Source organism: Terrapene carolina, unplaced genomic scaffold (assembly GCF_002925995.2).
Source record: "Terrapene carolina triunguis isolate 2854851 unplaced genomic scaffold, T_m_triunguis-2.0 Scaffold88, whole genome shotgun sequence".
Classification (NCBI taxonomy): domain Eukaryota; kingdom Metazoa; phylum Chordata; order Testudines; family Emydidae; genus Terrapene; species Terrapene triunguis.
The window spans coordinates 32,561,966-32,588,276 of record NW_020664439.1 but is presented as its reverse complement, the minus strand read 5'-3'; the positions used below and the strand labels follow the sequence as shown (position 1 = coordinate 32,588,276).

The following is a 26,311-nucleotide window of genomic DNA, read 5'->3' as shown; positions in this document are numbered from 1 at the left end:
ATAAATTTGCGGTGTTCTTCCATGCGTACCTTTTACATAGTGTATTTAGGGATACATACGAAAACACAGTGCTGTGATGTCAACTAAAAATCATGTCAGTCACCAGTTGTAGGAAATATTATTGGGGACATCTTTTACAATCTCTAGCTACACTGCAGAATTTGATAGACAATCACAAAATACCTCTCCTCACCCTTCATCTCTCACAAACTGTATGGCAGGGAGCCAACACTTGTGCTGAAGGCACCATGAAGATTTATATATGGAAGCAAAAAGTTATCCTTAGACTTCGGTTATTCTTTCATTTTCCTATCTCAGGGTTCAGTTGTGCCACCTTTATTTGCCTGATGTAGTTCCCATGGCTAGATTCGGGTTGCTCTTTATGCAGGCACAGAGTGAAGAGAGGAGGCAAGTAGGTGCCTATCAACACTGAAATAGGGCCAGCTAAAATTATGCCCCTTGCACATCAGTGAGCACAGGGCTGATTCTGGGATGTTCCTCCAAGGCAGGCACCCTATATGCATCCACAGATGGGTGGGGAAGGGAACTGCTGGAGCCATGTCCACTCCCATGTGGACCTGGCTAGCCACATGGGTGGGGGAAGAATGCTGCACCCTCACAGGGGATAGCAGTTTGTGAAACACTCACAGCACACCAAGGAGGCAAACTGTGATCTGCCCCCAGTGGACCTCCTGGAGTAGTGAGACTCCATTCTGCTCGCCAGTGCAAGGCTCTGCCTTAGCTTTATGCATGTAGCTCCATTGATTTAAATAGAACTTCTGAGATAGTGAAGTGATCATCAAGGGGTTACCGGGGTTTTTCAGAGTATTATGGGTTGCAGCCATGCTCCACCCCTCTCTTATTTCCTGTTAGTGGGTGTACTGCTTTCCCCTCCCTGCTCTGTTAGGTAGCCGAATAAAGCCATGGGTTCCCAGCCTGCAATACTGCAAGCAGAGTGTTTCTCTTATGCACTGAGCAGTCCCAGTACAAAAGCTGGCGGAGTCAAGTTCTACTCAAAATGAGAAAGAGTCAGTTGAATGTTGATTTTTGCCCTGCTTGAGCTATCACCCAGTGAGGTATGCATAAACTTCTGCCTAAGCTCATTACTGTATGATACTATATTAAAAATGAGCAAAAACCTTTTCTGATCGTACAGGAGGAGTGCTTAAAAGAGGGCAAACCAAACATTTTACAGAGGGTGCAGTGTGTGTGTGTGTGTGTGTGTGTGTGTAGGATCTGATTCTCATTCTCTAGCGTTATATTTATAGTCTCTCTGCTAAGTAGTAGTAGTTGTTGTTGGGACATTGTAGACCAGTCCTCTGATGGAGCAGAAATCTGTGAGTCTGCTATTTTCTTAGAGTAAGTGGTTTATTTAACATCATATACGCACCCATCCTTGAACAAAAATGTCCAGAAAGGGCACACAAATGCTGCCTCTTTTAGCCCAAACTTCAGTTCCTGGTTCTGAGGAAGCAACTCTGCCGCAAGAATTGACTCTATAGAAATTAAGTCAGAGATGAAACTGGCTTGTGTTTGTAGCAACTGCTTCCCACCCCACCCCCAAGAAATGACATCACAAATACTTACAACTTCACAGTATTTCTTCAAAGACTGCACACTAGGTACTTGGCACATAAGGTCAAAACAAAGCAAATCAAACCACGCCCCCAGAACGAACAAACAAACAAAAACCAGACCAAAAAGTAAACAAAACCCTTGTTAGACTATGTGTAACAGCACCATCTTCTGGTGACTACCACCATAATTCATTTTTAGTAAGCAGAAGATTAATATGGTGGCAAATTGTTCCCAATATGAATTGGTCTGTAATGCTTTATGCTCCTTTAGTGTTGTGGAACCAGTTCCCAATGATTCAGTGTCTGTAAAAACTTTGTATTCTGCAATCCCTTGAAACAAAGAGATGTTGTTTTTGAGCAATTGATGAAAAATTTTTGATCACTTTTTGATAATATACTTTTAAGTGTATGTGTGAAGGTATTTAAAGTCTCACTTTAAGATTCCTTTACATTTCCAGAAAGTGGTGATGTGAATCAGACCTTATATGTTTGCAAAATTAAGCCCTTTTCTTTGAATACATCCAGGGGTGAGAAAATAAATGGAAGAAGGGTGGGCTCAATCGATAAAGCCTCACAAAATTGAACTATTCCTTTTTCAAGAGAAAGTACAAATGTAAAGGAATTAACCTGCACACTCTGCTATTTAATGATTCACAGAAACCTTTCCTTAATATACAGCAACATGTTAATATTTGATTTGGCTACAACTTGTGTAACTCCAATTAATGTCATAGAATAAGATAAAATTATACATGGCCTGATTTTTGACCTCACAGGCACTCATTTCACACTGGGGTTACTTTATTGACTTTAGATTCGTTGCTTTGTATTTATACCAGCATATGTGATATCAGAGACAGGCCCACTATCTTTTGTATGTTGCAAAACAGTTGGGTTTATAAAAAAGATTGATGTGCTTTGATTCTGAATACTACTACATGGAAAAAAAAACCCAATTCTTTATGAATGCCTTTAGTTCATACCTCTTAGGTAAGTTCATGCCCAATTCTTTCAAATGTCTAGTGAGAGACTGTGCATTATGAAGTGTCATTCTGGGACTGAATCTGTCACAGCTTGAAGTGAAATATAATCTATACATACCATTTATACCAGTGGTTTTTATACCCAGAGGGTCCGCAGACTAAGATTTCCAAAGGGACCCTCACTTGCATTTGAAATTTTTTAGGTGTCCGCAAGTAAAAAAAAGATTGAAACCCACTGTTTTATACCGATCATGGGTGCAGTCCTGCAAATAAACAGCTGAGTACATTTGCACAAGGTACTATGAGAGGGCTCACATGAATAAGTCTCTGCAGCATCAGGATCTATATTATTATGTGAATAAATGCGTATAATATTCTATCTATACATCTATATGTTAGGTAGTGAGACTTTAGTTAAACTTTATTTTCCCTTTCCTAAATGATCTGATGAATAAAATATAAGTATTTCATTAGGGAAAGATATTTAAGCAAATCCTATCATAATCTATGTCTTTTTTCCCCCCAGGACATGAATGAAATATCCAGCTTTATAAGAGGTTCAACACTTGGCTGTCAGCAAAACAACTTAAACTATCCTCCTTTCACTCCCAGTAAGTCTATAGTCTTTAATCATATGGCAAAAATACAAGTGTGTGTGAGATACAAGTAATCAATTATAATGAGATGAGGGAAATTTTTACCATTTTTTAATGTTTTATGTTCTAAACATTCCTAATGACAGAAAAGATGAGTATATAGTATGTTATCCTCAGTGGCTTAGGTACTGTTTCCAGAACTCCTGAAGGCGAATGGCTTTTTCCAGTAAAATGTTTCACCATTCTTCAAATTATTAGCTGCATTTGCTAAAGTAAATGTTGCCATTGCTTTAATTAAGTCAAGCAATAGTATTGATTTTCCTTTATCATTAATAGCTTTAGACCCGTAAGCATAACTAAACTGGAATTCTAATGTTTTATCAAGCAATAACTTATGTAACCCTGTCGCAGTATCTTGCCAGATCCAATAGTTCAATAATTAAGGGTGAAGTTGTGCAATCTTTCCACATGCTTGTGAGCGGTTGCTCACAGGAGTAGTCCCATTGGCATCAGTGCATCTGCTTGTACAAAGAAGTGGTCAACAAGGTGATGAAGGGCTGCACAATCTAGTACTTAGTGCAGAATTTTAGACTCCATTGAAAGTAAAAAATATCTATTTTTTTTTTCTGATCACACATAGATGTCAGGCTCTAATAAAAAGAGTGGAAAGATTTTGCTCTGTCAGAAATACAGTTGTAACCTTTTCCAGTTCAGTATTTAGGAGGTGGGAAAATGGGAAAGAAACAAGGAGCAGGGAATGTCTGTACAGAGCTGATTGGCACTTTGCACTCTAGCCGAAGCAAGGGGCAGTGCATGGCTGTGCTGCTCTGTGAGCAAGGCAGGACCCAGACTGCATCTCTGAGAGCTTACTTCTCCCTCTGTACTGAGGAGGCCACACATCTGTGCTGGAGAAAGAGTAGCAGCGCAGCAGTGGGTCTTCCCCTCTTAGCAGGATTTAGCAAAGCAAATAACCCATGCAGGGAAATAAGGAAGCTCCTTATGCCTCCTTACTCCCCTACACAGGCATGCAATCATGGTGACAGTTAAGCCCATACTGAGCTACAGTTCTGCAAAATAAAGCAAGATTTATTAGTAAGAGAAGTGCTGGAAGGCAATGGCACTGAAGAGAGGTGGTGGTTACTATTTAATATCACCTACAGAAATATGATAAAAATTTAATAATTTTATGTCCTGGACAAACTGAATCAGATTATATATCAGGGGTCGGCAACCTTTCAGAAGTGGTGTGCCGAGTCTTCATTTATACACTCTAATTTAAGGCTTTGCGTGCCGGTAATACATTTTAACATTTTTTAGAAGTCTAAAGTCTATAAGTCTATAATATATAACCAAACTACTGTTATATGTGAAGTAAACAAGGTTTTCAAAATGTTTCAGAAGCTTTATTTAAAATTAAATTAAAATGCAGATCTTATCAGTTTAGTGTGATCCTTGCCCTTGCTTTTCCTTGCTGAGTTTTCCAAGGTCTGGCACATATTTGGATATTTTAAGCTGCACACAGGCTTCTGAGTGATCAATTGTTAACCGGCTCCGAGAGGGACAGAGGACAGATTTAATGTGTGAAAATACCTGTTCACACAGGTATGTGGATCCAAATGCTGAAAGCATTGCAAACGCAATTTTCTTCAAACAGTTAAATTTCACTGGCAGGGACATCCAGCAGGTCAGAATAGAGGCCCCATGATCTCTCTCGGTAGCTTCAAGTGCGCTCCGCAGATCCACAAACTTTGATGTCCACAATTCTGAGCTTTTTAACTGAATGAGTTGCATTTCGAAATCTTCAACACCCATCCACTGAAATACAGCAAATTCAAGTCGCTTTCTTTGAACTTTTCAGGTTTAATTAGAAAAGAAAACATTGGGCCAAGTCACTGGAAATCATAGAATCATAGAATATCAGGGTTGGAAGGGACCTCAGGGGGTCATCTAGTCCAACCCCCTGCTCAAAACGGGACCAATTCCCAACTAAATCATCCCAGCCAGGGCTTTGTCAAGCCTGACCTTAAAAACCTCTAAGGAAGGACATTCCACCACCTCCCTAGGTAACCCATTCCAGTGCTTCACCACCCTCCTAGTGAAATAGTGTTTCCTAATATCCAACCTAAACCTCCCCCACTGCAACTTGAGTCCATTACTCCTTGTTCTGTCGTCAGGTACCACTGAGAACAGTCTAGATCCATCCTCTTTGGAACCCCCTTTCAGGTAGTTGAAAGCAGCTATCAAATCCCTCCTCATTCTCCTCTTCTGCAGATTAAACAATCCCAGTTCCCTCAGCCTTTCCTCATAAGTCACATGCTCCAGTCCCCTAATCATTTTTGTTGCCCTCCGCTGGAGTCTTTCCAATTTTTCCACATCCTTCTTGTAGTGTGGGGCCCAAAACTGGACACAGTACTCCAGATGAGGCCTCACCAGTGACGAATAGAGGGGAATGATCACGTCCCTCAATCTGCTGGCAATGCCCCTACTTATACAGCCCAAAATGCTGTTAGCCCTCTTGGCAACAAGGGCACACCGTTGACTCATATCCAGCTTCTCGTCCACTGTAACCCCTAGGTCCTTTTCTGCAGAACTGCTGCCTAGCCATTCGGTCCCTAGTCTGTAACAGTGAACGGGATTCTTCCGTCCCAAGTGCAGGACTCTGCACTTGTCCTTGTTGAACCTCATCAGGTTTCTTTTGGCCCAATCCTCTAATTTGTCTAGGTCCCTCTGTATCCTATCCCTACCCTCCAGCGTATCTACCACTCCTCTCAGTTTAGTGTCATCTGCAAACTTGCTGAGAGTGCAGTCCACGCCATCCTCCAGATCATTAATTAAGATATTGAACAAAGCTGGCCCCAGGACCGACCCTTGGGGCACTCCGCTTGAAACCGGCTGCCAACTAGACATGGAGCCATTGATCACTACACATTGAGCCTGATGATCTAGCCAGCTTTCTATCCACCTTATAGTCCATTCATCCAGCCCATACTTCTTTAACTTGCCGGCAAGAATACTGTGGGAGACCGTATCAAAAGGTTTGCTAAAGTCAAGGAATAACACATCCACTGCTTTCTCCTCATCCACAGACCCAGTTATCGCCTCATAGAAGGCAATTAGGTTGGTCAGGCATGACTTGCCCTTGGTGAATCCATGCTGACTGTTCCTGATCACTTTCCTCTTCTCTAAGTGCTTCAGAATTGATTCCTTGAGGACCTGCTCCATGATTTTTCCAGGGACTGAGGTGAGGCTGACTGGCCTGTAGTTCCCCGGATCCTCCTCCTTCCCTTTTTTTAAAGATGGGCACTACAGTAGCCTTTTTCCAGTCATCCGGGACCTCCCCCGATCGCCATGAGTTTTCAAAGATAATGGCCAATGGCTCTGCAATCACATCTGCCAACTCCTTTAGCACCCTGGGATGCAGCGCATCTGGCCCCATGGACTTGTGCTCATCCAGTTTTTCTAAATAGTCCCGAACCACTTCTTTCTCCACAGAGGGCTGGTCACCTTCTCCCCATACTGTGCTGCCCAGTGCAGCAGTCTGGGAGCTGACCTTGTTTGTAAAGACAGAGGCAAAAAAATCATTGAGTACATTAGCTTTTCCCACATCCTCTGTCACGAGGTTGCATCCCTCATTCAGTAAGGGGCCCACACTTTCCTTGACTTTCTTCTTGTTGCTAACATACCTGAAGAAACCCTTCTTGTTACTCTTAACATCTCTTGCTAGCTGCAACTCCAAGTGTGATTTCACTCCTGCATGCCCGAGCAATATTTTTATACTCCTCCCTGGTCATTTGTCCAATCTTCCACTTCTTGTAAGCTTCTTTTTTGCATTTAAGATCAGCAAGGATTTCACTGTTAAGCCAAGCTGGCCGCCTGCCATATTTACTATTCTTTCTATACATCAGGATGTTTTTTTTCCTGCAACCTCAATAAGGATTCTTTAAAATACAGCCAGCTCTCCTGGACTCCTTTGCCCCTCATGTTATTCTCCCAGGGGATCCTGCCCATCAGTTCCCTGAGGAAGTCAAAGTCTGCTTTTCTGAAGTCCAGGGTCCATATTCTGCTGCTCTCCTTTCTTCCGTGTGTCAGGGAAATCTGTCAGAAAATTCTGATTCCAGTTCTTGCATGTACTTTCCAATCTCATCGACATTGACAGTGCAACGTGTCGATAGCTTTTTTATGAGTTGGAAGTAGCGGAAAGTAGAAGTTTGAATATCTCTGGAAAAAACTGCTAGTTTCACAATAAATGCTTTCCAGGCTTCATAAAGATCCAGAACTGTTTGCCCTGCACCCTGGAGACAGAGGTTGAGTTCGTTTAGGTGAGCGGTGATATCAGTTAGAAACATGAGCTTATATAGCCATTTGTCATCATCCAGTTCGGGGTAGTTTTGTTCTTTTTCTGACAAAAAGGCCTTGATTGCATCAAAACAGTTTACAAAGCGCACCAAAACCTTGCCATGACTTAGCCACCGAATGTTTTTTTCTGATGTCAACTCCTCATTCTTCAAAATGGTTTACAAAACTTTCCAGTATATCTTCCCCCTTTGTTGTGCCATGCAGGGGTTTTAGGCAACAAAGTTCCTCTTGGATTTCATCGGAAGCACAATATCTTGCAACAACTGCCAAACGTGGAACGTCGTTTATAGCCACGCTGTCATCAACTGCAACACTAAACACTGCTGTATCTCTCAATGCAGTCGACTCGTCTGCTTTTCCTTAATGTTTTCTGCCATTTCACTTATGCGTCTCTCAACTGCAGAGATGGGCAGTTCTTTTATTCTAGATATGATTGTATCTTTATTTGGCAAATCATTGAATAAAATCTCTGAACTGCTGAGAAAAACTTCTTTTATATATTCCCCATCTGTAAACGGCGTTCTGTTTTTTTTGCAATGCCCTGTGCAATCTTGTAACTTCCTTCTGTAGCTTGATTTTTACTTACACTTAAGCTTTTAAACACACTGCTTTGCTTCTCGTAGGCTGCTACTGCCTTTTTGATTGATTCAGTCTTGTCTGCTTCGTCAAGAAAGGTTTTCTCATGCTTCGTTTCAAAACATCGTCAAACACTTGATGTGCGACAAACAACACTTTCATAACAGAAAGCACAAATAGCATGGTCCTTCTTTTCAATAAATCCAAATGCATCTGTCCAAGCAGGCTGAAATGATCGGACATCTAGCTTCGCTTTCTTAGGAGCTGCCATTTTGTCAAATGTTCCCTTCAACTCTCAGTGGGGAAAAAAATGGTGGTAGAAGGCAGGCACAAGGTCAAATGCAGTGTGGTCTGATATAAGCAATTTTATGATGCGGGTGCTGAGCTGCACCCCTCTTGCCTCGTGTGCAACCCTCACTGTCCCAGGCTGGGGACAGTGGGCCACAGTGGGGAGGCTGCAGAGCACTGATCCAAGGCCAGGAGCAGGGCCCAGAGTAGCCTGCTGGGACTCCAGGCCAGAAAGCAGGCTGAGCAAGGCTGGGGATCCAGACCCCAGCTGGCAGGAGGGCAGCAGCTGGAACCCCAGATTGGCAGCTGAGGTGAGTGGAGCTGACGGCTGGTAGGGCTGAGCAGGGCCGGACTCTGTCTGGCAGGGGGCCTGCGCTGGAACTCCCAACCGGAAGCAAGGTGAGTGGGGCTGGGGCGGGGACCCCGTCTGACAAGGGGCCAACAGCTGGAATCCCAGAGCAGCAACTGAGCGGCTCAGCCCGCCACCGCTCTGGGGTTTCGGTTGCTGGCTCCTGCCAGCCGGGGTCTCAGCCCACTGCCAGCCTGGGGTTCCTTCCCCCAGGCCAGCAGCGGGCGCTGAGTGGGACTGGCGGTGGGACCCCAGCTGGCAAGAGCCGGCGGCGGAAACCCCAGAGTGGCGGCGGGCTGAGTGGCTCAGCCCGCGCTGCATGCCATCAAAAATCGGCTCGCGTGCCACCTTTGGCACGCATGCCATAGGTTGCCGACCCCTGTTATATATCAATGCACTAAACTCCACTCTGATACAAAAGCTGCATTTATAGAAGTATTAGAGGTAATGGGTGAATTGTTCTGGGTTCGCATATTGATTGCCATGAGGTATAGGGAGCTCCAAAGCAGAAAAGTACCACAATTTAAACACACATGAATAAAGCCAGTGTACCTCAATCTAGCTTAACCTACTGTCATATGATATGATATTGACAAGCACCCATTGTTTCATTCTTGAAGCACTGTGGTGAATGTAAATACTAAAGAAAAAGGGCCCCTGCATTTTGTTATGTATTAAGATAAAAGATTGCAAATATTCAAAACAAAGGCGTACTCCAATGTTGTCATATCATTTTCTAAAGGTATTCTCGATGGACTCATGTATTCAAAGACACTTTGCATGGATGCAGTGCAATCTTGGGGAAAACACTATGATGTTCACAGTCTATATGGATATTCCATGACTCTATCTACTGATAAGTAAGAACTGCTTTCTAATAGTTGTTACATAAAGGTACACTAGAGTATGTGGCTTAAAGTTGCAAAAGTGAAGTGATTAGTGATTTTTAGGTACCCACTTTGAAACTCTTTAAAGGAGTTTGATTTTCAGAGATTGTTGAGCATCTACCTTCTGGGAATCAGGTCCTTCTATGGTTTCTGAAGCTGGGCATCCAACACTGAAGCATCAAAATTCACTAGCCTGTTATAAAATTTAGGACTATGTGGCCAGTTTGCTTGTAGAATCAGTTAATGGAAGGAAGACCCTGCATTACTATTTAAAGTTCAACTAAAAAAGGTCTTAAAATTTGTGTTGTCTTTAAAAGTGCTAGTGAGTAGCCCCTGATGGTATGGCTGATGTGATTAGGTCCTATGCCAACTCTGTCCACATATCTATTCAAGTGACATCATCATAGGACCTAATCACATCAGCCATACTATGAGGGGCTCATTCACCTGCACATCTACCAATGTGATATATGCCATCATGTGCCAACAATGCCCCTCTGCCATGTACATTGGCCAAACCGGACAGTCTCTACGCAAAAGAATTAATGGACACAAATCTGACATCAGGAATCATAATACTCAAAAACCAGTGGGAGAACACTTTAACCTGTCTGGCCATTCTATGACAGACCTGCGGGTGGCTATCTTAAAACAGAAAAACTTCAAAAACAGACTCCAACGAGAGACTGCTGAGCTGGAATTGATATGCAAACTAGATACAATCAATTTAGGATTAAATAAGGACTGGGAATGGCTGAGCCATTACAAACATTGAATCTATCTCCCCTTGTAAGTATTCTCACACTTCTTATCAAACTGTCTGTACTGGGCTAGCTTGATTATCACTTCAAAAGTTTTTTTTCACTTACTTAATTGGCCTCTCAGAGTTGGTAAGACAACTCCCACCTGTTCATGCTCTCTGTATGTGTGTATATATATCTCCTCAATATATATTCCATTCTATGCATCCGAAGAAGTGGGCTGTAGCCCACGAAAGCTTATGCTCTAATAAATTTGTTAGTCTCTAAGGTGCCACAAGTACTCCTGTTCTTTTTTTAGAATAGAGGGGCTCTCTCTGTGCTTTGTTCTCTGCTTCTCTAAGCAGTGGGTTTAAAAAAATCATAGGTTTCAACATTTCCTTTCTCCCTACACTCAAACTGGTAACTAGTTAACGTGTTGGACCCTCAACTGATCTAAATTGGTACAGCTCCACTGAAGTAAAGCCAGTATATTCCAATTGAGTATCTGGCCCAAAGTTTAGTGGGCTAAACAGTTTCAGAAAGAGAACTTATTTAGAGTTAATATCAGGAGCTCAGCTAAAAACATCTGGCTAACTGGAATCATAATTTTTACGAATTAATGAATTTTAATTAGCAATGTGGAAAACAGATAATCTATCAGAGTTCAAGTACATTTACCATGTGGTATTAATTCCAGTTTCATTTAATTTTCAGAGCTATACAAGCTGTTTTCCCTGGAAAAAGAAGCCTTACTATTTCTAGGTCTACTTTTGCTGGATCAGGCAAATACACAGGACATTGGCTAGGGGATAATGCTGCTACATGGAATGATCTGAGATGGGCGATACCAGGAATGCTGGAATTTAACCTCTTTGGGATACCTTATGTATGTCATAGTTATTTGGGATCACCCTTCAAAGCAACAGATTAAGAATTAACAATGCAATCTTTTCATATAGTTGCTTGCTATCTAATCAAAACCAATATAAATAATGACCTTGTTCTTTAAAACATAAATAGTCATTGGCAGAAGTCCAGAAAAAACAAATAAGCAACTCTCATCCCTCATGTACAGCTTTACACAATTGGCTGGATTAATTATGGAGCTGTTGCTACTGATTTTTGACGTCCTCTGAAGTATCAGGTATAGGCCACTCCCATAGCTGGGTTTCTGACTAGATGGTCTTATGGTGTGATCGAGTGTACTCTGTCCTAGTGTACTCTGTCCTATGTTTCAAGCTATCTGTCACCCTTTATTACTGTTTTATCTTCAGTGATTAGCTCTACGAGCTGACATTATACAGTGTTTTGCCACTGCATTGGCAGTTGGATAGGATTGTTCATTTATAAATGAATTAAATGACCAAATTCCATCTTCAGGATATGCATTTCTGTGATTGTACTGTGCTGCCATCTTGTAGACTGCTTACTGTTATTTAATTATTTCTTAATCATTTATTTATGGTAGCACCCACTCTGTGTTAATGTTTTCCAACAAAAGTATTTGAATTAATGTATTTAACACCAAGCCACTCCTTTCCCCATCATGCCACTCTCTTCCCTTTTAACTTCCCGCTAGTCCCTTCTGATGCACCTTTCACACTGAAATAGGAAAAGGAAGGTGTTTTTTTTAAATGGTGGACAAATTTCAGAGGCGGTGTGCAAAGTTGAGCTCTTTACACTCAGTTGGGCTCCATCAGAGCTACTTGGAAAAATGTGCAAAAGAATGTAAGGGTTTGTCTACATGACCCTGCAGTGTGATCTACTGGGTGTGTGAATTGCAGTGCACACTAAAAAGTTTCACTGAAAGTGCCCCGTGTAGACTCTGAGAGAACTAAAAAGTACCCAGTCTGTGTTAACATGGTCCTGTTTGAAATGGGACTTAAGTTTCTTTATTACATTATAACATTTGGGGTATAAACTTAAAATCAAGTTTAAAAGAAACTTTGAAAAATATTAGAGCATTTTTTTTAAAAGGAGATATACCTGACATTCCCCCCTTCAAATAATAATCTTTGATAATGGCTATGTGTTATTCAGAACAGAAGCCATTTGACAGCTTTGGGTCTGAGTGAAATTAGATCTGAAAGAAGAAAAGTGTCAGGTGGAAATATGCTGAACACCTCTCTCAGCCTGGCTATTGTGGCAATTGAGGATATGTTGATTATTCACTGGAAATCATTCATTTCATTTTGCATATCATCTTTGTAAGATTGGTAGTATGCCAATTAAAAATATGTGTACAGGCATATGTGTAGAGAGGTGGTATGCTGTATAATACATAGTGCATATACAGCATTTTGACACACACACTATTTGTGTATAATTTTTTAGATTGGTGCAGATATTTGTGGTTTCTTTGATAATGTCACAGAAGAACTTTGCAGACGATGGATGCAAGTTGGAGCATTTTATCCATTTTGCAGAAATCACAATGCTGAAAATTACGCGGTAGGTTACAAATACTCTTAAAAAGTTCCTTAAAGATATCATTACATTACCAATTTCCTACTACTGTTGTATCAATGAACTTACAAGTAGACTACTAGCATTCTGTATCTCCACTAGCACAAAAGAACTGGAACAAATCCACTGTAATGTAGTTATTTCTGTTGTCCTTAGTTAATATTTACTCAGTCATTGAAACAACTGCTGTCCTACTAGCATAGTGTAGGCATTCTGTCTCCTGCATTCTAATACTCTATTCAATTAGGTTTTCGGGTCGAAGTGAGCTATATAGTTCACTGGATTGTAGCTGATAATTTTACATTCGTAGGCTGTCTTAATGAAATTCTAACTCCAAAAGAGTCACCTCCATTGGAAATAATTGTATGTACTGTGCCAAGTTCACCACTGGAATCAGCAGCTGCAACCTCATTGTGTCACTGTTCATGTGAACTCCAATAGAGCTGCAGCTGCTTATAGTGGATTTGGCCTACAGTGTTCTCCAAAACACGTTTCCTTCTTCATGACAACAATAACAATCCAACCTGTATTTTCAGCCTCAGGATCCGGCTGTATTTGGGGCAGATTCTGTTTTGGTGAGATCATCAAAGAACTACTTGAACATTCGATACACTTTACTGCCCTACCTCTACACCCTTTTTTACAAAGCTCATACACAAGGAGACACAGTAGTGAGACCACTTCTTCACGAGTAAGTTCACTGATCAAAATATGCATAAACAGTATTTTTTGTTGGAAAGAGGGAATTCAATAGGGCAGAGTTTGATGCTATTGTATACATCATATTTATACACATTTATAATACAATAGCTTTTAAGAAAGATCAATCATAAATCACATCTAGCTGTCTAAATTATTATCATTTGCTCTAACACCTGCTACGAACGGTATGAAATGTCAGTGGTAAATAAGAAAATAACTTTTTGGCATGCTGCACATTCTAGAAGTTGCATTTCCTAGCTCTTAAACTCTTGAACAAACTATTTCTAAACAGGAAATATATGAAAAATATAATTATAAACTAAATAAGGAAACACAGAAATGTATTTCTGGCATTGTCTGATTTTCTTCATATCGAGATAAAAACAAGCTATAGTGTTATAAATTTCCAGTTATCAGTGTTGCCATTCTCCTGTGCTGATTCCAGGCAATGTAGTGTTACCCATGGCAATACTCAAACAAAATAAATTCTGCTACTTTCTCCATCTTTTAGGTTCTATTCAGATGAAGCAACGTGGGCTATTGATCGACAGTTCTTGTGGGGCCCTGGTCTTCTTATCACTCCTGTACTGGACCCAGTATGTTTGATTATATATTAAAATCTATCTTTGAACTCTTTGTTGAGCACTGACATTCATATTATTTAGGACTCAATTTTGCCCCTAAACATCACTGTGTATCTCTAAAATTTTTAACAGCTAATACAATGGAGGGCACCGTATTGTCTTTACATTAGACCATTTGTCTCCTTGGATTCTTCTATGCTGCAAAGAATACATCTGACTTCTGGCTGTTCTCCTTGTAGCTGATAGCAGCTCTCCAAAAAGATGTTTTAACCAGAGTGGATAGGTTTACCAACATACACATGTTGACCAGATAATTTCATCAAGTAACCAGTAAACCATGACCTAGCAGAGCGAACATCAGTTATAGCTAAACTAATGCAGAAACACTTATGAATGTGACCATTCACAAGCAGGTAGATCAGAGGGACAGGACATGATACAATTGTTTGTCAAGCCATGTTTCTAAAATTCACAAGCAGCTTCTCTTCATCTCTTTGTAATTTCACTGGAGAACACCAAGATCATGGATTATTCATGTTGCAGTGATGACCCTCATTAATTCAAAATTTCCCCTTTGGCCCTCAATCTCACATATGCAATCACATTTTTCAAGCTCTATCATAATACATTTGTTAAGTGTACAAAACAAGGCATATCTGAAAAGAAATATCTGGAACAAAGTAACACAAAAGGAGATTTGGGGGTAATTGTAAATATCAAATAAGACATGAGTTTGCAACATGATACGATATCAAAATGAGCCACTGTGATTTTTGGGCTGCATATCACACAGAAGTATCATATCATGGAGCAGTGATGTAATAGTCCCTCTATGGTTCTGATGTGACTTTGCTAGGATTATTATATGCATTTATGGGTATCTCCCAGGGCCGGCTCCAGGCACCAGCCCACCAAGCTTGTGCTTGGGACGGCACCTGGAGGGGGGCGGCGCGGCGCTCCGGCCGCCGGGGAGAGCGGGGCCACGGCCGGGCTCGCCGCCCTCCCCCCAGCGCTCTGGCCGCCCTCCCCCCGGCGCCCTCCCCCCGGCCACCGGGGGGAGAGCGGCGAGCCCCAGCTGGGGCTCGCCGCCCTCTCACCGCCCTGCCCCCTGCGCTCTGGCCGCCGGGGGGAGAGCGGAGCCCCGGCCGGGGCTCGTCGCCCTCCCCACGGGGCTCCGGCTGCCCTCCCCCGCCTGCTGGGGGAGGAGGGGGGCGGCCAGAGGCTTTTTTGCCTGGGGCGGCAAAAAAGCCAGAGCCGGCCCTGGTATCTCCATTCTACTAACATTTTAACAAGTTGATGGGATTCAGAGAAAAGCAACATTGATTAGGAGCTAGAAGGACTGATTCATGAAGAAAAGTGAAAAGCAAGAGCTGTGCATAGCTTGGCTAAACAGCATTTAAAAGGGGGGGGGGGGGCTATGATAACAGTCTACAAACATCTGAAGGTGTAGATACCCCAAAAGAATTATTTAGTTTGGTACAAGGGGATATGACTAGGAAAAATGGGATAAAAGAAAGGAAGAATTGAGGCTAAATATCAGGGAAAATTTCTGATTGTCCCATCTACAAGGAACGTGACAGAAGCCTCATTGCATGGCACATTTAAAATGAGACCAGATAGATCCGTAATAAGCCTACTTTAGGGCATAAATATTCATTGGACATGGATGAACAAGGACATTTTTTTTCTATTCTAACTTCTGTGATACTGGGGGAAAAAGTCTTATATGTTGACCAGACCATTATAGAGAAAGGTCCTTCTTCGTAAACAAAAATCAGAACAAATATCATTGAAATTCTCTTGTCAGCTTGAAATTGTCACTTTGGAAATGCTGCTTTAGTTGCTATTTGATTTGTCTTCAAATATGAAAGATGTTTCTTTATTCTCATTTCAGGGGGTGGAAACAGTGACAGCATATATTCCTGATGCAGTATGGTATGACTATGAAACAGTAAGTAAATGCATATAATAATGCTGGGCTGAGTCCATGTCTGTGTGTTCTTCTCAACATTGTCCTCTACGGGATGGGTTGTGATTGTTAGACCTGGTAGAGGAGATAAACATGAAGGAAGCAGAAAGTTGAGAGAGAGAGAAGGGAGAAATGGAGGAGAAGATGGGAGAGAGATAATTAAAGGAAGGAGGAGGAATAGATAGAGAGAAAGGAGAAGAGAGAGAGAGTTTGTAACAAATGTTAAGCAAGATTTATGTTTTTTCTATATTCTGTACAGTGCTGTTAACACCAACATCAGTAAATAAATAGTAAAATATAATAATAATAATACTTGCAGTCTCTTCTGGTCATTCAAACACTGGCATGATATCCTTATTTCTAAAGAAATTAAGTTCACCACTTCTGTGCCAATTCTTCTGCCTGTTGGCTGGAGAAGGAAGGTAAGGTTCTACCCTGTGCTTGACACAGGACAGCGTCTACTTTCAGCCTTCCAAGATGAATTGGCTTTTCTTTGTGTGTTGATCGTGCTGGAATCAAAAAGTAAATGTTTTTTGTTTGGTGTTGTAATCTAGGTAGTAGGCAGACAGTGTCTGAATAGACATTCATGTATTATAACTGGAGGAACTGGAATGGAAGCTCAGGATGTGAGAAACCATTCTCTGTAGTGAGTAATGTAAAATACCCATTTTCTCTTCCATTCCCATAAATTAGGGTGGAAGAGTAGTATGGAGAAAACAACAAGCAGAGATGTATCTCCCAGCAGACAAACTAGGACTTCATCTGAGAGGAGGCTACATTTTTCCTATTCAGCAACCAGCTAATACAACATTGTACAGGTACGTTTTAAGGCTGAGCACTCTGATCACACTACTCTGTAATGTGATTTCAGGAGTGGGCTCAGAATTGTCAGATTTCAAACCATTGGGTGTATCATACGGGAATGTCTGAAGTCAATTGTATCCTACTCTCTTTAGTCAGGCTAAAGTCCCACTGTAGCCAGGGGTGCAGGATCAGTACTTCAGTGGTATTTGGATCAGGTCCTAAAGCTCTACAGTCAAACATATGGCCCAGTTTGCTTGTCAATTTGCACACACAGGGTTAAATTGTAGCTTTGTCACAAGTCCTGAGTCAGTGTCAATGTGCCCGAGGAACAGACTAGAAACCAGACTATGACACAGACTCTCAATCTGGTCTCTGGGTCCCCCTTTGCTCCAGAGAAGTGGGGGTAAGTAGTCTGCACCAATTTGTCCCTCTCCCTGCTAGCCCATATGTGTGATTAGCAGCACTGTGGCGAATACTGTTGTCCATCTCTACTACTGATGAAAGGGATGCTCCCTTGTTGCCCTGTGTGAATATGAAGGATCAGTTGCTCAGGCTGATTATTGCCTGTGGGACAAAGTGTGGATGTTAGACCAAATTCCTTTCTCAGTGTATATCTGGAATAACAGATTGATACCCACATAATTAAGAGGAAAAAATGATCTATTGGGTTTAGTATTTAAACTTTGAGATTGGTAATAGCTGAAAGCATTGACATACTTTCATGATTAATGAAATAATACGATTACTGGTTAATTACATGTTAATTTTGTGTAATAATTTTTAGTCCTGCCACACATTTTCATCCATTTCCATGAAAATGAAAGGCAATTTCTCCAGGTGAAAAGTAGCTTAGAGAAAATCTGTTCTGTTGTGAAATTATTAAAATCTCTCAGCCAAAAAATGGTGAAAGGAAATCTGCAAAATTTTGCAAACACAAAACCTCAGTTTTTAACATGAAGATTTTGGAAATGAAAATTGGTAGAGTCAATATTTTTTCAAGATGCATCAATATAAACAACGTCTAGATATCATTTATATTCTTCAGAGAAAGTCTTTCATTTTACAGCCGCAAGAATCCGATGGGACTTATAATTGCATTAGATGACAATAAACAAGCAGCTGGAGATTTATTCTGGGATGATGGAGAATCTAGAGGTAGGCACATTAGATACACGTAACATTTGAAGTATTAGTATATTTGAAAATAATGATCTTAATTTTTTCATTGGTTTCATGGATCAAGAATTTTACATTATGCAAATTAGTGGTATACTTACAAATTATAAATGTTACAATCAGGGGGCCCAGTCTTGCAAATTCTTACTCATCTGAATAGTTCAGTGGGACATTAGTGAGGGTTTGGATATGCAACCTCAAGTGGAGGAAATGTAATGTTCTATTCACAATGAAGGGACTGAAAGGCTTGTTAGAATTGTTGTTTGCTTATTAATATGAAAAAAGGCTTATATTAACCTTTAAAAAAATCCAAAGTTGTACACCACATTACTGGCATATTTTTAATACACTAAAAGGTGAATTCTACTCTCAAATTCGCTGTTGTAAATCCAGATTAATTCCAGTGGATGCGAAGCTAGCTTGGGTATGTCTACACATGCTGCAGTCACACATCTGAATCACTGTGAACATACCCTTAGATATGGGCCTAAATACAGACAGTGATAAAGCTGGGTGCTAAAAGTGAGGCATCTAAATCCACAAACAAACAAATATTTCATCACTGATTTTGTTTAATAAATTTAATCAAAATAATAATTTATAAATGTATTCATTTGTATCAAATGTCCAACTTAGCCAAATAAAATATCTGAGTTTTATCCCTTTAAAATACCATAGTTAGTGATAAGGTTGAGATTAAAGCTAATTTGGAAATTAAAGGGAGTTTGGATTTTGAATTATAAAATAACTGGCTGTGATTTCTAGAGGCGCCTAAGGAGTTATGCACCCAAATTCCATTGAAATTTACTGGGATTTGGGCACCTAAATCCTTTCTTTGACAATCCCAGCCTTTGTCCTTTTTATTATACTTTTGTTAGACAAACCAGCAAGCAGTTTAAATATTTATTCCAAAATGACTTCCTGAAGACCTTTTATTACACACTCAGGCTTTTATTAAAAAAAGATTTAAGGACCTGTATGTGATAGTTTTTATTGTTTGTTTGTAACCCATTGCAGCACCTTTTTTAAAAAAAAAAAGCTAAGGGTTTGGTTTATGGCATATGCCCATTACAACTAATGTATTTCAAGAATACCTGGTTTTCAGGAAGTTCTGACCTTGCATTTTTAATCTAACAGTCTCATGCTATCCATAGAGAGAAGGGAATAGAAAAAGAATTTGAGCATGATTTAGCCATGCTGGATAAGTTTAAGAAGGAATTTAAGGAGAAATGTCTCAACAATAAGGGCTTATGCATAATGGAGATGGTCAAAGCACCACCGTGGAGGTCAAGAATAGATTACACTATGTCATTCCACTAATGTTTCTAGTCCTGCAAAATATGGCCCTGATCCTGCAAACACTTGTGCATTTGAGTGTTTTTATACACAGTTCTCACTGAGTGAAATGGAACTTCTCTTGTGCATAAATGTTTTCAGGACTAAGATCTAAAGGTGGTGGGAAGGTTATATAGGATTACTCGTGTTAACTGTTCTGATTTCTGTCTATGATTCTGTCAGGTACTGACTGTCTAGTACTGAAATTCATTCTAACCTCTATGTTCAGATATACACTATCGTTTGATCTGTAAAACTGTTGAATAGATCATCCTTGACCTCTGTAAATGTGCTCAAGTTGGAGAACTCAGAGAAAATTTAAATATAGTCTCCCTAATAAGCCTATCTGTAAAATAATTCTGGGATTCTGCTACTGTTCCCCTGCCACCAACTCACCTGTTCACAGATCAGTGTTTCATTGAGAGGGAGATGGGAAAGGTCCCAAAATGGTCCACACTAACCCTAAACTTCTCACTAAGTGGCAGACCTAATTGTGAGGAAAGACCAGAAGTCTGCTGCCCATCTGATTCTCCTGTAGTGGGACACCTGGCTGGCTACGTCATCCTAACTTCTCTCTCAGCCCCAATTCCAAGGTGCTGCCATCGTCCTAGGAGGTCAGCCTTCATCCACATACTTTAGCTATGAAGGACTCGGACTCTCTTCTGGGTTTCACTGCTGTTCCTTTAAACTATAAAGTGCCCAGTCTACAATTCCCTACGATCACATTGTACTCTGTAAATCTTAACTCAGAATATTGAGTCTCTGTGTCCTGATATTGAAGAACTGGGGTTGTTAAGAGGAAGTTATTTCACTACCTCAATTAGGAGGTTACCAAGCTAGCTGGGTGCCAGAAAGTGGGGCTGCTTGTGCTCCGAAGGATTATGGTATGATGATTTTGCTTGATATTGTTGAAAGTGTATTTTTAAAGATCTATGAAATAACAGATACGTATTCTACTTATAGAATCCAGTTCTTATTGTTTTGACTCGACCAGTTCTGAGTCATGCAAAACCTTTCAAACTGTCCATGCTCTTTTAAGTCTCATGAAACTCTGGGCTGGCTTAAAGAAAAAGCGTTACGGTTTGGCTGATAATTGCTGCAATAAATATTGAATGCCCTGGGCAGTTGCTGATATTTCTACAGAGGGAACGTGTTCTTTTTCAAGATCTGAAATAACTCAGATTTTATTGTACTAATATTGAGAAACAAAATTATATGAACTGTTATGATTTTTTGATCATTTTCTAAAACAAGTCTTCCTAAAAACTTATGAGTTGCAATTTTCCTTAGAAATTGTTCACAATTTACTAGCAACCACAACCTTTTTCATGTCTGTCTTTTTTTTTTTTTTTTTTAAATCCCACACTGCAGTGTTTAGTAATCAACTCTTACATTTGCTGCCAGTGAGGTATTTTATTCCCTGTTTCATAACTACATTAGATAGAGTATAAGTATAATAGAAACTCTTTGCATAATAGGTAATTGTTCAAAATCAGAGTTAGCTTTGAAATATGGATATAAGGTTAAAAGAAAGTGTATGCAATCCTTCTGGCAAGTAGCATTTTAATTACAGTGCAGCTGAATATCAAGTTTAGGCTCTCTTTATGTCAATTGCATGGCAAAGAACTATGTTCAAGTAATGTTATTACTTTGCAAAGTCAAGCACTCAAAAGTTAGGAAATATCAGAATTGAGATTGCGTGTACACACACACATACTACACACACATACACTGCACACACACACATACACACACAGGTTGTGCATGCTGCACAGGCACAGTTACATGCTGTTTTTTTCCACAGGACCCCTGCCTTGTTTCTATCCAGATTTAGTAAAGCACTTAACCACAGGAAGACAATGGGCTACTCATATACACCTCTACCCCAATATAACGCTGTCCTCGGGAGCCAAAAAATCTTACCGCGTTATGGGTGAAACTGCGTTATATCGAACTTGCTTTGATCCGCCAGAGTGCGCAGCCCCGCCCCCCTGGAGCACTGCTTTACCGCGTTATATTCGAATTCGTGTTATATTGGGTTGCGTTATATTGGGGTAGAGGTGTACTTACAGTTAAGCATGTGTGAAGTGCTTTGCCTTAGAGCATAAAGATTTTGTAGTATGTTTCCACAGATTTGCCTTTATAACAGCTTTTACTGTAGTCATTCTTTAACATTCTGCTCTTTAAAAGGAATAGAAAAAGAGCATAAGTTTAAAGCAGGTAAATATCCCCATAATGTAGGATCACTTGCATGGACATCAGGGTGTGCAAAAGAGTTTAGTAAATCTTCATTTGTCCCTCATTGGAAGGTATGCAAGACAGGAATTATGTCTTAATATCAGTTTGCACAGCACCTAGCACAGTGGTGTCCCTATCCTGATTCAGACCTCTGGGTGTTACTATAATAATAATTTAGCAATCTATTGGTTTCTAATTGTGACACAATTCTATGCTCAACTTGTCAGTAATGCTGGGTAATTTCTGCACTGTGCTTAAAAAGTGTTCATTTCTCTCTCAATATTTTAGGTACAGTGGAAAATAAAACCTACGTTTATTACCAGTTTTCAGTTACCAATGTAAGTAATTTTTCATACTGTTATTTTCATTGTGTTCATTTTAATCTGTAATGTTTTCAGTTAATCAGAGCATCATGTTTCGTTGTTTGTTCATTCATTCTTTTACTAACTTTTAGATATCATAAAAGCACCCATATTTCCTGACAGGTAATAAAATTGACATACAACTATTTATCAAGTAGTAGAACTGCAAGGTGATGATTGCCTTCAGCTCTCATCATACCAATGGGAGTTTTGCCTGAGTAAGGGAGGAGATGCAGTTCTATTAAAAATGCAGTAGTGGACTCTATAAAATGTATTTTAATTTATTTCTGCACAAACTTTTTTGGTTTTAGACTCTAGACAGATATTCTGTCAGTAGAAATAAATGTATTTGCTAACAAATAATACTTTGATTAGGACAGCAATTCTATCATTTCTTACATATTAAAAAGCGTCATAAAGTCCGCACATAAGGCTGAATATGTCCCTTCTATGGGGATGAAGAACTAGGGTAGGGAAGGAGTGTTGCATCTATTGCATCATTCACTCCTTCCTTTGACCCCCACAGAAGCCCCTTCATGCGTTCTCCGTTGGACTTGGGTCTTTTAAGGGAGTGGTGGGGACAGGATCAGAACTATTGTATACAACATTGTCCCCCTCAATCCTTGGGGATTCCAAACCTAGATAATTCTGATTGGGTAAGAATTAATTTGTGTTCCTTTCTCTGCTATGCTGAAATTCACCCAGGGGAACAGCTGGTGGAGGGGAAACTCACAGGAAGCATAGGAGTGGAAGCGTGAATACCTTCATAGATCTGATTATCATTTTTCTTTTCCTTATTTTTAATCTAAAGTATTTTCCCTACATCAGTGGTGTATAGTGAAGCCAATGAGCTGGCATTTTAGAGGTGTCAATTTTTAATTTTTATTCTAAGGAGTGAATGTCAGCAATTTAATGTCAGGCGGCCGGAGTCCCGGGGGGAGGGCAGCGAGCCCCGGCGGGAGCTCCGCTCTCCCCCCGGCGGCCGGGGGCAGGGCGCCGGGGGGGAGGGCGGCCGGAGCCCTGGGAGGAGGGCGGCGAGCCCCGGCGGGGGCTCGGCTCTCCCCCTCTGGCGGCCAGAGCGCCGGGGCAGAGCAGCGAGCCCCGGCTGGGGCTCGGCTCTCCCCACCGGTGGCCAGAGCGCAGGGCGGCGAGCCCCGACAGGGGCTCGCCGCTCTCCCCCCGGCCGCCGGGGGGAGGGCGGCGAGCCCTGCTGTGGCCCCACTCTCCCCGGGGGCCGGAGCGCTGCGCCGCCGCCCCCCTCCAGGTGCCGCCCCAAGCACCAGCTTGGGTGCCTGGTGCCTGGAGCCGGCCCTGTTCACACCATAAAAAATCACCCCTAGTGCACTAAATGGTAGCCTTGTTTGCATTCTTAGCAGAGAGGCCAAGGACCTGATGTATGCAGAGAATAAATTTATATAACTGGTTCCTCCAGGTCATAGCTGAGATGCACTTGTTGGATGCTGTGGGGAAAATTTCTCTGTTGCTACTTGTGATGCACCTGTTCTGGGGATCGCTGCATAACCACAGGCTTATGTACTGGGCTATCAGTCTTCCATTAGCCCTGAATCCACACACAAGTATTGCTGTTTTCTGATAAGTAATCAAAAGTTTATTAGTAATTAACATAATTTATTTCATAATCATTTACTCTTTGTGGTTACAAAGACATTGTAATCAAGGGAATATTTCCTGCTCTTATTGAAAGTCAATAAAGAAAGCTTAATTCATTGCATAAAGCTGCCATATATCAATTCAATCAATAATGGAGAACATCTATTTTTAACAAACAAATAACTGACATTTTATTAAACAGGTAAATTGCTAAGAAAATATAGTGCCCTGTTCAAGAATGGAAAAAAAAAATATTGCATCAGCTATCTTGATTTCCCTAGTACATTTGAGCTGCGGATCATAAACTAGGGGTGAAATCCTGGTCTCACTGAAGTTAATGAGAGTTCTGCCCTTGACTTCAATGAGACCAGGGTTTTTCCCTATATAGGCAAGGTAAATACATCTGAACCAGAAATGCTCTCCTCCTCTCCACCATATGCTTTCCCAAAGCGAGCATGGAGTTTCAAGTAAATGGAGCTATGTGGGAATCTGGTCCTTTAAAATTTTAATAATTTTTTTGAAGTAATTAAAGAATAGAGAACCTCTGTTTTTATTGATGGCTCTTCCCTCCCTTCTGAACTCAGACAGCTGGTTATATTCTGGATCTGATATGTGGGTTAGGATTGAAGCTGAGAGGGTTGGATATTATAGCCAAACCATGGACAGATCATGGTGAGGCTGGAGATGGTGAGATTTATTGTGCGTTTCAACCTTCAGAAGAATGATGTTTCGGAGTGTATTTATGATTTCATGGCTGCAATGACAGCCATAGTGCTGTCCTGGTGGTGGTTCCACAGCCACCTAGATCAGAGGTGGGCAAACTACGGCCCTCGGGCCACAACTGGCCCTCGGGACCGTCCTATCCGGCCCCTGAGCTCCTGACCCAGGAGGCTAGCCCCTCCCCTGCTGACCCCCCACCCCCGCAGTCTTCACTCGCTCACTCCGCCGCCGGCACAATGGTCTGGGAGGCAGGGCTGTGAGCTCCTGGGGCAGCGCAGCTGCAGAGCCCGGCCTGACCCGGTGCTCTGTGCTGCATGGTGGCGGTGGCGTGGCCCGGCTCCAGCCGGGCGGCATGGCTATAGCACCGCCAGCCACAAGTGCTCCAGGCAGCGCGGTAAGGGGACACGGAGCATGGGGGGTTGGATAGAGGGCAGGGGAGTTTGGGGTGGTGGTCAGGGGGTGGGGGTGTGTATAGGGGATGGGGCGGGCGGGGGGGGACGGGGTTGAATGGGGGCAGGGATCCCGGGGGGCAGTCAGGAAGGAGAGTGGGGGTTGGATGGGGCGGCAAGGGGCAGTCAGGGGCAGAGGTTCCGGGGGCGGTCAGGGGACAGGGAGCAGAGGTGTGCGGATGGGACAGGTGTCCAGGGGGGGCCGTCAGGGAACGGGGGGGGTTGGATGGGGCAGGAGTCCCGGGGGGGGGGGCAGATAGAAGATAGGGGCTGGGCCACAACCCCCTCCCCTAACCGGCGCTCCATACAATTTACGAAACCCAATGCAGCCCTCAGGCCAAAAAGTTTGCCCGCCCCTGACCTAGATGATGATTAAGCCACTAGATCTAGTGTTTGTTTTCAATTCAGTGATTCAGTCAGTGGAAGTTGAAAGCACTGGCACCTGACAGAAGACACTTGGTACGTCTCTGAATTGGGTACCTGCTCTGACTGAATAGGGTTCAATCCTGCTGTATCAAAGTAAATAGGATATAAGTCAGAATGCTACTTCAACGCTTCTCTGGTTCATGTCCCTCATTTGCTCTTTCATTATTTCTAAAAAAATGTTTTTTTTTAAAAAGTAAGAGATACAATTGAAGTACATTGTACGAATTACAAGAACGAAACAGTGTCCATAATGTAATATTATTTATGTTAAACATATGTTATATAATAGATCATGGCCTTTAAGAAAGAATATTAATTATACAGTTAAAGAAACTACTAAGGGGAAGAAAAAACAAGTGTGTGTGTCATTTTATAAATTGTATTGTAAAGAATTGTTTAGAAAAACAAAAAGTGACTTTTTCCAGTAAATCATACAAGACAGTGTGTGACAATATAATCGGAATATCTTGTCTTTCAGAATAGCTTAAAAATGAATGTTTTGCACATGAACTACATCGATCCCAACAACTTAAAGTTTGAGGAAATCAAAATCTTTGGATTGCCCATTCAACCTACAATTCTTACTGTGTCTGAAAATGGTGCGGTGCAGAATTCTCCTCATAATATCAGCTATAATCCTTCAAATAAGGTAAATAATATTTGAATTCAGGGACAAAAGCTTCTGAAGAATTTTATAAACTTTCTTTCAGGTGCTTAATAGAATGGGTTCATGGATGTAATCATGTATAGTAAATCTATTTTGTTGCAGAATAAAGGCACTTAAAGCTACAATTGTGTTATGCTCAATAAAAATGTATAAAAAAATGCATGCCAGTTTTGCCCTCAGACACACACTTACAACTCTCAGTAGCCAGCAGAAGTTGTGCATGAACCCCAGATGGCTGGATTTGACTTAAAGAATAGAGTGTCATATTTGCACAAGGTAAACAGTATTTGACATTAACATCAATGCTCAAAGAGTCCTTTTAAAAACTAAAATGTGTGTGGCTCTGAAAGCTTCTCAGGCATCAGTGCCACAAGCACTCCTCATCAGGATGAGTTCTGAGTGGCAGCCATATGGCAGATGTATGTGCTGATTAAGCAGTCACTTAAAAAC

General features: G+C 41.4%; 1 protein-coding gene across 1 annotated transcript in view; it reads left to right on the top strand.

Annotated features, from left to right (window-relative positions):
- Positions 1-26,311, top strand: part of SI (sucrase-isomaltase) — a 158,895-nt gene that overhangs the window by 42,912 nt on the left and 89,672 nt on the right. Inside the window, exons 13-23 of the mRNA XM_029911098.1 lie at positions 3,087-3,171; positions 9,468-9,585; positions 11,067-11,238; positions 12,687-12,803; positions 13,355-13,509; positions 14,032-14,116; positions 15,999-16,055; positions 16,767-16,891; positions 17,944-18,032; positions 21,915-21,964; positions 25,673-25,843. Of these exons, the coding sequence (XP_029766958.1) occupies positions 3,087-3,171; positions 9,468-9,585; positions 11,067-11,238; positions 12,687-12,803; positions 13,355-13,509; positions 14,032-14,116; positions 15,999-16,055; positions 16,767-16,891; positions 17,944-18,032; positions 21,915-21,964; positions 25,673-25,843 (1,224 nt within the window). The remainder of the gene's footprint in view (positions 1-3,086; positions 3,172-9,467; positions 9,586-11,066; positions 11,239-12,686; positions 12,804-13,354; positions 13,510-14,031; positions 14,117-15,998; positions 16,056-16,766; positions 16,892-17,943; positions 18,033-21,914; positions 21,965-25,672; positions 25,844-26,311) is intronic.